This window comes from Xyrauchen texanus, chromosome 35 (assembly GCF_025860055.1).
Source record: "Xyrauchen texanus isolate HMW12.3.18 chromosome 35, RBS_HiC_50CHRs, whole genome shotgun sequence".
Taxonomy (NCBI): Eukaryota; Metazoa; Chordata; class Actinopteri; order Cypriniformes; family Catostomidae; genus Xyrauchen; species Xyrauchen texanus.
Genome location: NC_068310.1, coordinates 32,787,474 through 32,803,592, shown reverse-complemented (window position 1 = coordinate 32,803,592; position 16,119 = coordinate 32,787,474). Strand labels below are relative to the sequence as shown.

Below are 16,119 nucleotides of genomic sequence, written 5' to 3'. Positions count from 1 at the left end.
GACCCACTCTCCCGATGGCCAGTCCGCCCCTGATCGGCCCCAAAGTGCATCGGCCCACTGGGAAAATGCCCAGTATGAAAGATTACCAGTCCAGCCCTGATCTTATGTAATTTTGCTTCTCAAGTAAATGCATCTTGTTTCAAGGGTGGTTAGCTATTTTTACTGGCATACAAGACAAAATAATGAAAAAGGAAATAATTTTTTGTGGTGAAACCCATAATACATGGAACAGATTTTCTTGCTTGTTGCTTTAAAGCACTATGCCTAGTTCAGACACAGAGGAACCAACCTGCATCACCAGTGCTGCCTAGAGAAGGACTGTCTGTTGAAGACCAGGAGCCATCTTCTAAGTGTCCCTGGGTCACCCCATGCATAGAGGGGCTAAGGGCCTCTTGTTGCTGCTGCATTGAAGGTTTGTGAACAGCAGTGGGACAAGCTCTTGTGGAGGTTGCACACAGGCTGGCCACCTGTGGCTGAAAAAAATGGCCAACAGATATTTGGTCAAAAGTCCTTTTGAGGCAAATCAGTTCACTCTGCAACCATCTTAGCAACCTTGCTTAAAAGTCATATGCCTTGGAATGGACTACTCCCATGGACTACTGTTATGACACTTCTTGATGTGAGTCACTATAAACTGCTATTCTATTTACTATAAATCAGCAAAAATAATATCCTTTAAAATAACTTTTTTTTTGTTAGGTAAAAGAAAGTCATATGGGTTTGCAATCACATGAGGCTGAGTAAATAAATAATGACATTATGTACATTTTTGGGTGAACTATTCCTTTAAGTACTGTACACTGGATACAGGTCTATTGCACCATAGCCAATCAGATCAGAACACCACTATGCAACAGTAATGGCAAACGCTAACAAGTTTGACTGCTTCTGTGCCTGCGTTAAGCATGCAGATTGCAACTGTAATTTCCAACATGTAGGCAGCATGTAGCGAAAGGAAATCAAATTTATTTCACCTCATGTAGAAAGAGTTTATGAGCACAATGATTCTTTGAGATGCCATAAGCACAGCAGCTCTTATTCCTTTTGGGTTTAATGGCATTTTGGCCCATGAAAAATGTATGCCTGCTGAGGAGCTAATAACGACCATTAAAGTCATTATTATAGGTATTGAGGGGAAACCAAGGACACTTTTCATGCTGTAGCTAATCTTTAATATTTCTCTCTCTTTTTTATATCATTTCCATGACCAATTGCCTGTAATTCTGATTATTTTCCAGACTATTGATATCTTCTCTCTTTTCACAGAGTGTGACATTTTATCGTGGCCATCAAGAGTTTTGTCACGGTTGTCAGATCTAAATGTACCATTTGCGATGGATGCAATTGGCTGGATGTTCGATATGCCTCTTGTCGAGAAATTGGAGTAGAAAGTACTAGACATGCCATTATTGTCTCAGTGGGTTTGTTCAGGAATGCAATTACACAAACAGACTGAGAGAAATATAATGTAGTTTATTAAGAAAGCGTATGTGCATCTTTAAATTTCCCCAGAAGAGCAACATTGAATAGAGTGCAACTGTGAGTGGGGACTTAAGAGCGAACACTTAACCAATCCACACTTAATGCACTTATGTAACAATTAATAAATAATAATTCCTTGTCTGTCCCATTATTCTGCACTAGCATTTAAACTACTCTAGTCACTTTGCGAACATGGCTGTGCAATACTGAAGATACTGAAGACTTTTGTATGACAAAGTTCACTTTTTTAAGTCGCTTTGGATAAAAGTGTCTGCTAAATGTAAAAGACTGATCTGAAACGTCTATAAATCTAATTATAAATCATGAATATTAATTAGGCGACAAACTTTATCCAGTAGTCCTAACTGATTTGCTGAAAAGCAAATAAGTGGATGCTAGGCATATAAGGTGCTGTTCAACATTGTTTGGGGAAACTGCTTTGTAACTGTACATTTACAAGCTACTCATACCATTAAGTTCAGTTAAGACTTGATTCTAAGTATAAGAACAATTTATTTGAAGTTTCAGGCATTCATATATAAACTCACCTAAAGGATTATTAGGAACACCTGTTCAATTTCTCATTAATGCAATTATCTAATCAACCAATCACATGGCAGTTGCTTCAATGCATTTAGGGGTGTGGTCCTGGTCAAGACAATCTCCTGAACTCCAAACTGAATGTCAGAATGGGAAAGAAAGGTGATTTAAGCAATTTTGAGCGTGGCATGTTTGTTAGTGCCAGACGGGCCGGTCTGAGTATTTCACAATCTGCTCAGTTACTGGGAGGCAGATACAAGCACAGCCATTTCTAGGGTTTACAAAGAATGGTGTGAAAAGGGAAAAACATCCAGTATGCGGCAGTCCTGTGGCCGAAAATGCCTTGTTGATGCTAGAGGTCAGAGGAGAATGGGCCGACTGATTCAAGCTGATAGAAGAGCAACTTTGCCTGAAATAACCACTCGTTACAACCGAGGTATGCAGCAAAGCATTTGTGAAGCCACAACACGCACAACCTTGAGGCGGATGGGCTACAACAGCAGAAGACCCCACCGGGTACCACTCATCTCCACTATAAATAGGAACAAGAGGCTACAATTTGCAAGAGCTCACCAAAATTGGACAGTTGAAGACTGGAAAAATGTTGCCTGGTCTGATGAGTCTCGATTTCTGTTGAGACATTCAGATGGTAGAGTCAGAATTTGGCGTAAACAGAATGAGAACATGGATCCATCATGCCTTGTTACCACTGTGCAGGCTGGTGGTGGTGGTGTAGTGGTGTGGGGGATGTTTTCTTGGCACACTTTAGGCCCCTTAGTGCCAATTGGGCATCGTTTAAATGCCACGGCCTACCTGAGCATTGTTTCTGACCATGTCCATCCCTTTATGGCCACCATGTACCCATCCTCTGATGGCTACTTCCAGCAGGATAATGCACCATGTCACAAAGCTCAAATCATTTCAAATTGGTTTCTTGAACATGACAATGAGTTCACTGTACTAAAATGGCCCCCACAGTCACCAGATCTCAACCCAATAGAGCATCTTTGGGATGTGGTGGAACAGGAGCTTCGTGCCCTGGATGTGCATCCCACAAATCTCCATCAACTGCAAGATGCTATCCTATCAATATGGGCCAACATTTCTAAAGAATGCTTTCAGCACCTTGTTGAATCAATGCCACGTAGAATTAAGGCAGTTCTGAAGGCTGAAAGGGGTCAAACACAGTATTAGTATGGTGTTCCTAATAATCCTTTAGGTGAGTGTATATATATATATATGTATACACTGGCAGCCAAAAGTTTGGAATAATGTACAGATTTTGCTGTTTCGGAAGGATATTGGTACTATAAATCACCAAAGTGGCATTCAACTGATCACAATGTATAGTCAGGACATTACTGATGTAAAAAACAGCACCATCACTATTTGAAAAAAGTTATTTTTGATCAAATCTAGAGAGACCCCATTTCCAGCAGCATCACTCCAGCCCCTTATCCTTGAGTAATCATGCTAAATTGCTAATTTGGTACTAGAAAATCACTTGCCTTTATATCAAACACAGATGAAAGCTATTTGGTTTGTTAAATGACGCTTAACTTTGTCTTTGTTTTTGTTTTTGAGTTGCCACAGTATGCTATAGACTGGCATGTCTTAAGGTCAATATTAGGTCAAAAATTAAAAAAGAAAGTCAGTCATTGTTTTGAGGAATGAAAGCTATACAATGCTTTAAATGGCCAAAAACTGAAGATTTCATACAAAGATTTACACTACAGTCTTCTAAGACAAAGGACAACTGTCTCTAACAAGGACAGAAAGAGATGTGGAAGGCCAGATGTACAACTAAACAAGAGGATAAGTACATCAGAGTCTATAGTTTGAGAAATAGACGCCTCACATGTCCTCCGCTGACAGCTTAATTGAATTCTACCCGCTCAACACCAGTTTCATGTACAACAGTAAAGAGAAGCCTCAGGGTTGCAGCCTTATGGGAAGAATTGCAAAGAAAAAGTAGTTTGTATAAGAAAAAGTAATATATAAGTAGTTTGAGAATTTAGAGAAGCCGACCCATTTACATCATTTGCAATGTTGGGAGTGGGCAGTAGCTTCTGATGCAATTTGCAGCACGTTTCGTTTTCCAAGTTAACAAAAGCATTGCTTGATTGGTAGATCTCTGCTTCTGGAAGAAAACCACTAAAAATGTCCATAGGGTAATAGTTTATTAATGATAACTTATAAACCTTTAAAGACAGACCTATACATAAGATTGAATTTCTTGCCACAATGTGGAGATTCAGATCTCATCGCAGAGCTCAAAAATGAGTTCAAATAACACCTCTGAATAACCAGATGAATCCATGGAGCTTTTTACGGCTCTTTTTTTACTGCAGCAGATGCTTTAGATTAGAAAATGTTTTCTTATTATTTCCATGTTACAATGTTTATTGCATAGGCTACAATCTGCTATAAGTTTTAGATTTTAAAAAATTCGAATACTATTAAATTAAATAATACATAAATATTTAAAATGTAATAATATTATTTTAAATAATATTTTTAGCAGCAATTTTACAAACTTCTAGAGTCTGTGCCAGCTCGAGTTTTTAGTTTGTAATAAAAAAACCGTGCATTGCATTGCAAAGAATGCAAACTAGAACTCACTTTTCCCATATGTTTACAAATCTTTATGGTTTAGGATTCACCAACCTGGTAGTCTATTTTCCACTGTGCTCCATGATCAGGACGTGTCTGACCAATCAGCTCCTGTATTTTTGCTCTTCTAAGTGGGTTTTTCCCCACCACAGAGCTTGGGTCACTGGGGGTGTAGATCTTCTTGGTACCGTTATAATCAACTATTTGATTGGTGCTATAAGCACGTCTTCTCGGGGAGGTGCTTGTCTCGTTTCCTGCACAAAAAGACACCATCGTTAAAATGATAGTAGCTATGTTTGAAATTGAATCAATTTAGTCTCTTAGAGCTGTACTATACCCATAGTATCTTGCTCCATGGTGATAGGACAGCTCTCAGACATGGTCTCCTGGCAACCATCAAACAGCGAGGTGAACTGATTGTCCCTGTGAAGCCCCTGACTGGCAGAGGAAACCTTCACAGCATCCTCCTCTTGAGAGTGGTAGAATACAGAACTGGCCAACTCGTTGGAACGCATCATACTGTATCGTCTTCGTTTATCCTGTTACATCAAAGAGGATACAATAAGGAAGTTGATAGCTTTTTGTTCCACTCTATAAATCTTTTATTTTTTTCTATACTCACTGATTTGGGATTGGAGTGATATCTGGAGGTATCACAGATCACACTGTATCCAATCAGATGGTCACCAGGGAACAGACAAGTCGTCCCCACTGGAGAGAGCAAGATCTCCTTTGTCTCTGGATACAGCCACTCAATGGAGATGTCAGTCAATACTGATGTCATGGACTTCTTCAGGGACTTAATCATCTGTCAGATCAAAGACAGAAATAATCACCAGGTCAAACATTACTTAATGCAGTTAATCAAGGGAACACAGTTGTCCAAAGAAGTGTCCAAAAGTCTGCAACCAATTTGAAAATCTGGCATTTAAAATCTAGTTTAAACCTGAAATTTTAAGGATTTTGAAAGATTAAACCAAAGAAACATTATGGCAAAATGTAGATATTAAGAAACTCAGGTCACTTTTTCAATTCATTCAATGAATATTGCATTCAAATTGTTATGCCGAGAGTATAATTTGTAAAGTAAAGCAAATATTGAATCAGAAAAACGTGAAACAGATACATTTTTGCTTGTGGTCTCTAACTGTTGGTTATCACAATATATTGTTAAATGTGTCAAATAAATAAAATATACTGTATGTACTAGTAGTAGAAAAAGAGAGAAAGGAAACAACAGTTAGAAAAGAAACAAAAATTTAATGTGCTGTCAAGCTTTGTCCATTATTTTGAATTAATGTTTTAAGGGACAAAATTAATTGTTTACTGCTAATACAATTGGGCACGCCGCAATTTTCGTCTTTGCTGTAATTGCTTCTTGGTGACATTCAAAATATGTCTTATTTTTTTCATACGGGGCTGTTATGGTGAAGAAGAAACATGTCAGAGGAAATTAAAACCTTGGGTTGCAATCTTTCCCCTTCAGCAAGAAACTCAGCTGTGCCCCTGGAAACAGCGGCGAGTCCTAAAACAAGCCTTCTGCATGCACCTGGACCGATGCCAAATGCGTAACACCTGCCATGATACACAGAACACAGATTCAGGTGCAGTGAGTGTCAGGGGTGTTGATTCCTGACTTTTTGTTAATCAAAACTAGCAAGTAACCCAACCACCCAATATTTATACTATGATCAATGAAAACATGTAAATGCTTCACGCTGCACAATTCTAGATAAGCATGCTGATTTGAATACAGTTTGATAGAGTAAAATAGTACATTTGTAATTAGGTTGAGCTATTTTTTAACTATTTTTCAGTCACAGATCCTCTGTCTCAAGCAAATAAACAGTAACAAATTATCGGCGAATATATATGCGATAATTCCACTATCGACACGATAATATTTAAATTTTCCCAGTTATCCGCCAATAACATATAGTATGCCGATATTTCGTGCAACCCTATTCAAAACATACACTACGTTGGTACATGACTGCAAACTAGAGGTCGACCAATAGGGAATTTTGCTGCTACTGTTAACTAAGATGGTGGCAAAGGCCAATATCCTGTTAACCAAGCAAATCGTTTTTTAAAATCAATTAATACAATGTTCAAATAAATCGTATTCTTTCCTTATTCTGTCCTATGACGGACAAAGAGATAGAGGCTACAAGATTTCAAAATGAATAAAATCATAGATGCAGTTTATTGTTCAACCAAAATCCCAATAATAACCAAAAGAAAAATCAGTTTTGGTGTATAACATAGGACATTAAACTATAAACAAGCCCAAAATACACCATTGACAGTTATTTTCAAATAATGGATACTTTACTTCGTTACACTGCTCCATATTTGAGTATTTAACAAGTTAAGCTTTTTGTAGCCTATATATTGATGAGATGAAGAGTTTTTGTAGATGAGGTTTAATGAAAATAAGGTTTAATTATTATTGACAAGATATGAAGTTGGAGACACGAAGTATGTGCTAACAGGGCATATTACTATATAGTCGCGTGCCCTCACTTCAATTTAAAAAACACTTGATTATCTCAGAATCATTTGGCATGTCAGAAGCTTATCTCAGAAGCTTTATTGCCTAGTATGCTAATACACACACAAACACAAGGAATTTGTCATGGTGTCAGAAGCTTCCAGTGCAAGAGAATGCAACGTAACAAAAATACAATATAACAGATAAAAAAAGAGAAATATACAATAGCGCAATAATGTTGTTAGAATATTTTATATACAGATATGCAGTTATATGCAGGTGATGTTATGTATTGAAGAAGAGGTAGGATATGTTAAAGAATATGAATGAAATATGGATATAAGTAGGAATGGATGGATTGAATATTGCACATGGTTGCACTTTACCAAAGGAAAGTATATGGGGGCAGTTTTAACTGTTCATTCGGTGGATGGCCTGATGGAAAGAAACTGTTCCTGGCTGTTCTGGTGCTCAGTGCTCTGCAGCGCCAGCCAGAGGTCAACAGTTCAAAGAGGAAGTGTGCTGCGTAAATGTAGACTTTAGTGTCATCTGCAAACTTCAGGAGCTTAACAGAGGGATCCTTGGCAGTGCAGTCATTGGTGTAGAGGGAGAAGAATAGTGGGGAGAGTACACATCACTGGGCACCAGGGCTGATTGTACATGTGCTGGATGTGAACTTCCCCATTCTCACTAGCTGCTGGCTGTCTGTGAGAAAGCTGGTGATCCAATGATGGCTAGAGCCGGGAACAGAGAGCTGGGTGAATTTAGTTCATAGGAGAGCAGTGTTGATGATGTTAAAAGCCAAACTGAAGTCAACAAATAGTATCCATGCATAAGTCCCTGGTCTGTCTAGATGTTGGAGTATGTAATGCAGTCCCATATTGACTTCATCATCCACAGACCTGTTTGCTCTATAAGCAAATTGAAGGGGATTCAGAAAGGGTTCAGTGATGTCCTTTTTTTGGGACGGGATGATTGTGGAGCATTTCAAGCAGCAGGGAACTTAACACTGCTCCAGTGGTCTGTTGAAGATCTATGTGAAGATGGGGGCCAGCTGGTCAGCACAGGATTTTAGACAAGTGGGTGAAATATCATCTGGGCCCTGTGCTTTTCTTGTCTTCTGGTTCCAGAAGACCCAGCACACATCATCTTCACATATCTTAAGTGCATGTTGAGAAGCAAGAGAGGGGAGGAGGTTGGTGGCAGGAGGTGTAAATGTTTGCGTGCTGTGAAGTGGGTGTGGGGTGTGAGACTGGACTTTTCAAATCTACAGTAAAACATATTCAGGTTGTTAGACAGTTGTTGATTCCCTACAGTGCTGGGGGATGGTGTCTTGTAGATGGTAAAGTCTTTCAGGCCTCTCCACACTGATGCAGATTCATTAGCGGAAAACATTTTTTTCAGCTTTTCAGAATAGCTTCTTTTAGCCACTCTATTCTCCTTTGTCAGTTTGTATTTGGCCTGATTGTGCAAGATTTTATCCCCACATCTGTAAGCATCCTCTTTGGCCTGATGAAGCTGCCTGAGTTTTGCTGTAAACCATGGTTTGTCATTGTTGTATGTTAAATAAGTCCTAGTAGGAATGCACATATCCTCACAGAAACAAATATATATGATGTCACAGTATCTATGAACTTATCCTGGTCTGTGGCTGCAGCTTCAAAAACACTCCAATCAGTGCAGTCAAAGCAGGCTTGTAGTTCCAGCTCTACTTCATTGGTCTACTTTTTACAGTCTTTACTACAAGTTTAGCTGATTTTAGTTTCTGCCTGTAGATCAGAAGAAGATGAACCAGACAGTGATCAGAGAGTCCTAAAGCTGCACGTTAGACAGAGCGATATGCATCTTTTATTGTTGTGTAGCAAAAATCCTGTATATTTCTGTCTCTGGTGGGGTATGTAATGAGCTGTCAGTATTTGGGCAGCTCACGTGTGAGATTTTCCTTGTTGAAATCTCCAAGAATAATAATAAGTGAGTTTGCATATTGCTGGTCCATGTCTGTGATCTGATCAGCCAGCTGTTGCAACATGGCATTCACACATTCGTATGGCGGAATATAAACACATGAAAACTAATCAAAATAACAAAATATGTATTAAAGTGAGGATGAAAATATGGATGAATATTGTAAAAAATTAAGGATTTAGATACAGCAAATCCCCACGCAGTGTCAATTTTTATTTAAATACTAGAGGCCACTGTTATACTGTTTCAACTTTAAAAGCAAATACCGAAAAACTATTAATTGGTAAAACCGATATATTGTTCTATCTCTAATGCAAACTTTTCAAGATACACAAGCTCGATTTCACAAATTTTGAAATGTGTCAGAATGCATCACAGCATTGACACTAGGGCATTGACACTTTCTTTTAGTTCAACTAATGTCATCGTGGCAGAGCATCAGTTTGAAGTAAATCTTGCTGAATCTTGTCCTTCATTACTGGGGATTGGCCAAGTATTCACATATGCATACTGGCAAAGAGTAAGTTTCTGGTAGCATAACATTGTAAATTACCTTTGCTTTGCACCTCTATGATGTCTCAAAATGTCTAAAAAAAATCTAAATAGGCAGCTCTCTAGGTTTTGGAACAGAGCTTGTGTCTTAACCCACAGAAAATGCAACAAGTTCACTCAAAATCACCAGATCTCTGCCTCACTGGGGTTTTAAAAGACAGTTGAGCTAATACACATACACTCTCAATGCCAATAGTAGTAAATAAAGACATTGACCTTTGACATGAGCAACATCTGTGGCTCACCACCCGATTTTCAGTGGAGCATTTTCTAAGTATGCATGGTGATCTGATGAATTTACTGCAAATTATTCTACCCTTGCAAGCAAAGAAAATCCTAGTCGTGTCTAAACAGCAGAGAATGGCATTGACGTGTAGTGAGACACATCTGCTATTTTCTCAACCCATCTTTCTCGGCTGTGAAGTGATAGGGGTGTTGAAGACAGTAAATTACACTTTAGTGTAATTTATACTTTAGTGTAATTTTCCAGCCATCTTCTTTGTGTCTAACCTCCACTTGAGTCTATCGCGTTGAAATAAGGGCTGTTAAACCTAGACATTTTTCCATTCTTTTGAAATACGTTTTCTGCAACCTTTCCTCCAGAGGATGAGTTAGAAAATAACTACTTCTCTACGCTGAACATCTCAGCAGGTGATAAATAGCTTGGAGGTGAGAGATGAAAAGCTCTCGGAAGCAACAGAGCACCGGAAACAAAATCGCTGAATACCAGCAGCGTTATGGCTAATATAATCTAAAAGGATTAGGCAGAGAGACATCAATTTACCTTCTCTCCCATCTGTGCCAATCTGATTATGATATATTGGTATGGGTATATTGATATAGTGTAGATACCGGGGTAATAGTTATACTGCACGGTTTGTGAAGTTCTGAAAATACTTTTGAGACAGCAAGATGCTTTTTTGAGTAACAAATTAGATCATGTCTTTTCAAAATAACCACTTCAGAAAAAGTTGCATCGTTTCTTGTTAATTTCAATCACATTTGGCATTTTATAACATCTCAAGTAATCCATTCCCACCACTTAAGAAAAACAATGTGTTTAATTAATAGGGGCATAGCCCATGCAACAGTTGGACTTTTAACTTCAAATACTAACCTTTCACTTTCTGGACAGTTATTGCATTTCTTAAAAATATAATCACGTTGCACAAAATTGAAAATGACATATGTAGCATTAGCAACATACATTTACAACATTTAAAAAATTATTAAATATTAGATCGAACCAAATATAAAAACAAACTTTAGAAATTACACACAATGATCTCATGGAAGAGGAATTTGCAGTGCATAGTGACAAACAGCTGTTTAGGAAATTTCTATGGTAGTTTTTGATGCTGTTTAGTGTTTTGCGAGAAGTGAAAATCAAAGGAGCCTTTTATCCCAGGGAGCCTTTAGCCCCATTGTACCCTACTCATTTTATGACAGTACCATGCAACTGTAATTATACAAATGAGACCTGGTGAATCGGGCGTGTCTACGGAGCAGCTCGATAACCTTCCCTGTGTTGCTGACGGCTCCATCCGTTAGGAGGAAGAGCAGGCGAGGATGACCTCTCTGTATGGGCTGCCGTAGGATCCAGTTGAGTGGAGCTAGTATGTTTGTACCGCCCATATCGGCACGAATCTTCTTCACGTGTTCACAAGCCAAAGCTAAAGTTTCCTGTAAATGAGGTTTGTTGGTGATACTTTTGTTAATGAAATTTCACTAGAAAAATCACTTTCTTTATCAGTAGTTTTGTCTTGTTTTCCAGGGAAAAATAGCTAAACATCCCTAAAACAAGAAAATATTACTTGAAAAGCTTTTTGCTGTGAACAGCTTCCAAAACACTCAAATCAGTACAGTCAAAGCAGGCTTTTAGTTCAAGCTCTACTTCATTGGTCTACTTTTTACAGTCTTTACTACAAGTTTAGCTGATTTTAGTTTCTGCCTGTAGATCAGAAGAAGATGAATCAGACAGTGATCAGAGAGTCCTAAAGCTGCACGTTAGACAGAGCGATATGCATCTTTTATTGTTGTGTAGCAAAGATCCTGTATATTTCTGTCTCTGGTGGGGCATGTAATGAGCTGTCAGTATTTGGGCAGTTCACGTGTGAGATTTGCCTTGTATATGTTTAATATGTATTAAATTGATATTAAGTCTTGTTTTTAAGAGAAAGCCAACAAAATTTGGTGGGTTTTAGTCAGCTTAAAACAAGAAAAACCTATTTACATTTACATTTATGCATTTTGCAGACGCCATTTGCCAATGGGTAAGAAAAATAAACTTGGTTTGTTCACCCAAAAATTTTAATTCTCTCATTATTTACTTACCCTCATGCTGTCCCAAATGTGCATGACTTTATTCTTCAGCAGAACACAAGGATTTTTAGGTGAATACCTCAGCTCTGTATAAGTCCATGCAATTCAAGTGGATGGCAGGGGTGTAAAGTAACAAAATTACAAATACTCTTGTTTCTGTAATTAAGTTGTTTTTTTCCAGAAATGTTACTGTTTTAAGTAATTTTATAATGGGATACTTGAGTACATTTTATGTGCTGTAACTGTACTTTTACTGTGCTATTTTCCCTCTGCCTGTGTTCGCTACTTCCCTGTCCTGGTTTTATTTTAATCCAACAATCTGATTGGCTAGGGAGAGTCTCGTGACTCCTGTCAAATTAAATCACAAATAGAAAACTTGAATGCAGCGGAAGACCTGGCGCCAAAATATTCAGGCTGTTTTAGATGTGGAGGACGCCTCAAACAGGGGTACAGCACCTGAACATCCAAGACCGAACCTATAAGTACTTTACACAATAAAGAAGGCCAATTGCTTTATTGTGTTATGTGAGTTTAGTTTGAACTAGCCAGTTGAGATATCGGCATTAATTATACGTCTAATCATATTTCTGCTTGTAAATTTGCTATCTATCGCTGAGATTACTGGGCTGCTGTAAGGGATTTATACAATGTTAGCTAGGTTATAGGGAATAAAACAATCCCGATATTTATCGGAACAAAAATCCCTGATATTGATGATAAACTTTTGAGTAATTTTCGATATTTAGCCTATGTTCTACATCTAGACCAGGGATGCAATCACGATAGCAAGACAACCGCAAGTTGATCTAGATAAAATCAAATAGATTAACTACAGTATATGCGCTTTGCGAGGTAGTAATGTAAGCACAGTCAGTTATGCTTAGAGTGAATGTAAGCAATGGGATAAACAGTGGATTTGTATCAAAACGTCAGACTTGAAGTGTATTGTAAAGCGATTAATGGAAAGGAGGAGGCGAGAACCGGCTTGACAATATAAATCATATTTTAATGAAGAACTGAAACAAAAAGACAAACACACAAAGGTGTAGGACAGCTGCCCGTAAATCTCTCTCTGTCCCACTGCAGTCTCCAGTCGGCCTTTATCCCTCTCTGAGGCTTGATTAGCCTGATTAGGGGCCGGGTATGTAGCATCACGACCCGGCCCCGCCCTCCGTCCTGCCACATGTACATGTAACCGAATAGACCACTGTCTAGTCTAGTGTTGTTAGGCATACCTCGTCTTGTTCTCACTGTTACCCTTTGGTTGTCATTTTTGTCACTTTTGTAATTCCGTAGTTTTCATTTTTTTTTTGTCCCTTGTTTAGCTCCACAGTCTCCCTGTTAGCGTTCGTGTTCTCTGTTCATTGTTTTCACCTGCCCTCGTTAATTTGCCAATGGTTTCTGTTTATCCCCTTGTTATCTTGTTTGAGTTCTGTTTGTTCATTGGCCCCTTTGTCCTTTGTCCATGTATTTAAACTCTGTCTGTTTGTTCAGTCGCTGTCTATCGTTGAATGTTGTCATGCCTGGTTTGTGTTCCCTGCCCGAGTTCTCAGTTTTGTTTTCATCGTGTGTTCAGTGTTATGTTCTTTTCCCCATTGAGGGTTTTCCTTTGTGTTTATTGATTGTCTAAGTTAATAAAGTAAGTTTGCATTTATATCCGCTCTCCTCGTCTGCCTCCATTCGTAACAAGTGTGTCATTAAAAGTCTATTAATCAAACAACAACATGAGAACAATAACCAGAAAATGAGAAAATCACTTACTGCCTTTGGCTGAATAATTTTAATAGCTTTAAAAGTATTCATGCAATAGAATAAACATTTTAAAAATAAGTGTTTTTTGCATTCTATGCATTGTTTTATGCACAACAATAATTGGTTCTGTCGGCATTAAGGGCAATTCAGACCCCACACATGAACTGATTTGAATGTAATTGTTTCATACATTATGATATAAAAATGCCCATCAGTGTATTGAAGATACCTTTTTCATCTTTTCATCTCTGTTATCATGTCTCCCTTTTATTTGTTGGATTCAGATTCATGTAGTGTTTATCATAGATGATGAATTTTAAAAGTTGACAGCCAAAAATACTGATAAAATACCTATATTTTTCATTCTTTCTGGCAAACAGCCATAAAATGAAATGTTAATTATATGCTATATTTTGAAATTGCAGCATACAGTGTTTATTTTACTCTTTTACTCTTTGAGTAGATTTTAGGACCGGTACTTTTACTCTACTCACACTACATTCTTTTGGGAAGTAACAGTACTTCTACACTACTTACACTACTTAAACATTTAGTACTTTTGAGACAGGTTTTTTACATTTACGCATGTGATTTATGCATTTGGCAGATGCTTTTATCCAAAGCGACTTACAGTGCACTTATTACAGGGACAATCACCCCGGAGCAACCTGGAGTTAAGTGCCTTGCTCAAGGACACAATGGTTTTGGCTGTGGGGAACGAACCAGCAACCTTCTGATTACCAGATATCTACTCACTTTTTCAGTACTCTTTCCACCCCTGGTTGATGGTGATCAGCACTGTCATTTTGAACTGATGTCTATAATGAAGAAATGCTTCAGTGTGCTGAATAAACTACTTTTGTGAGGAAACAGCTCATCACTTAAAGAATTGCCTGCCTGTCTGCTAATCTTCACCATGTTTTACACTAATCGATCCTTTTGGACTGAATGTTTGGAGTTAACTATGATAAAATTGCTGTTTTATTGAGAAGACACAGATCTTTTTGTGACTGTTAGGTGCCAGTTTGCGGCTTTCCCAATTAATTTGTATGATATCCGCAAACGGTGACTTAACGTCGCAACATGTTTGTTGACCGCTACGCTCTCTCTCCTATGATAGAGCCGCGTAAGTTATTATCCCGGTAAATAAAAGAATCTCTGAACAAGCGGAGTTGCACTTCCGGTTGTATCGCGTCAATTATCGCATGAACATGCCAATGCGCCTACGTTATTATAGGCCTATATATTATATTTATAATAATTTAAATGATTATAAATCACCTTAATTTGGAGCCTTTCTCAGTAAATATTGGTACACAATTAATTGCAATTAACTAATTGGAGCGTCATATTATTAATTTGATTACAAATTTTCATTGATTGACTGCCCTAGTAATGATTATGTCATTTTGCTTCTCAAGTAAATGTTGTTTTAAGAATGTTTGGAAAACAAGAAAAATACTCAATTAGAAAAGTATTTTTGTACGTTCTTTTACAGTAAAAATATCTAAACATCCTTAAAAATTTTCTAGTTTTAAGCATAAAAATAGACAATGGGGTAAGAAAATAAAGGTTATAGTTATAATTATTTTTTTAATAAAAAAAAATAATAGAATTTTTATGATAGAATATTAATATGGTTTAACATTGTATTGCCCATTAATATCACTTTTTAATAACTTTTAATGCTTATCAAGTTTCATAATGTTATCTGGTTTTAAGGATGTTGTGATGTTTTTACAAACAAGACAAAAATGTGCAGTGTTTGCCAATTGAAAAACACAAACATTTATCCTCATCATAGTAAAAACCATCTCAGTGTAACTGCAGTTCTAATGAGGACTTTGCAACGAGTCCCTTCGGGTGACCTACCTCATCGTAACTCTGACTGGTGGCAAACAGCGTCTTGAACTTGGATCCAAAACCAACTATGTTGAATAAACAAGCTGGGAAAAGACTTTTCAGGATCACGACCATCGCATCCTGTGAACACATACAAAAGAGTGAGATCAATGTAAATGAGGGTGTAAGACGAGCAGTTTAGATAATGGAGAGCAGGTACAATGGAAGTAGAGGGAAGCATGGGGACAGGAATGAAAGAGAAGAGGCGTTTAAAGAGGCCATTGGATGAACTGCCCTTTCCAACGCCTTGCAAGTGGGCCCCTGCATTGTGCATTACACCACTGGTCAGGTCGCATTTCCAAACTTTGTTTACATTTGTCATTACATTTGGCAACCTCACAATATTTTAATAGTACTTTTCAGATAATATAGTAATTTTCCATTTAACACAATGCTTATAATCGAAGGCATCTTGCAGTAAACTAATTGCAGTGATAGTAGCCAGGGTCAAGTGCCTTCCACAAGGGCAAGACCATTACCACCACCGATGCATGCCC

General features: G+C 37.9%; 1 protein-coding gene across 1 annotated transcript in view; it reads right to left on the bottom strand.

The window, feature by feature from the left end:
• Nucleotides 1-16,119, bottom strand: part of LOC127628812 (von Willebrand factor A domain-containing protein 5B1-like) — a 52,840-nt gene that overhangs the window by 25,030 nt on the left and 11,691 nt on the right. Inside the window, exons 8-14 of the mRNA XM_052105721.1 lie at nt 15,593-15,703; nt 11,127-11,329; nt 6,096-6,210; nt 5,258-5,443; nt 4,973-5,174; nt 4,690-4,889; nt 290-473 (exon numbers count right to left, since the gene is read on the bottom strand). Coding sequence (XP_051961681.1) covers nt 290-473; nt 4,690-4,889; nt 4,973-5,174; nt 5,258-5,443; nt 6,096-6,210; nt 11,127-11,329; nt 15,593-15,703 — 1,201 coding nt within the window. The remainder of the gene's footprint in view (nt 1-289; nt 474-4,689; nt 4,890-4,972; nt 5,175-5,257; nt 5,444-6,095; nt 6,211-11,126; nt 11,330-15,592; nt 15,704-16,119) is intronic.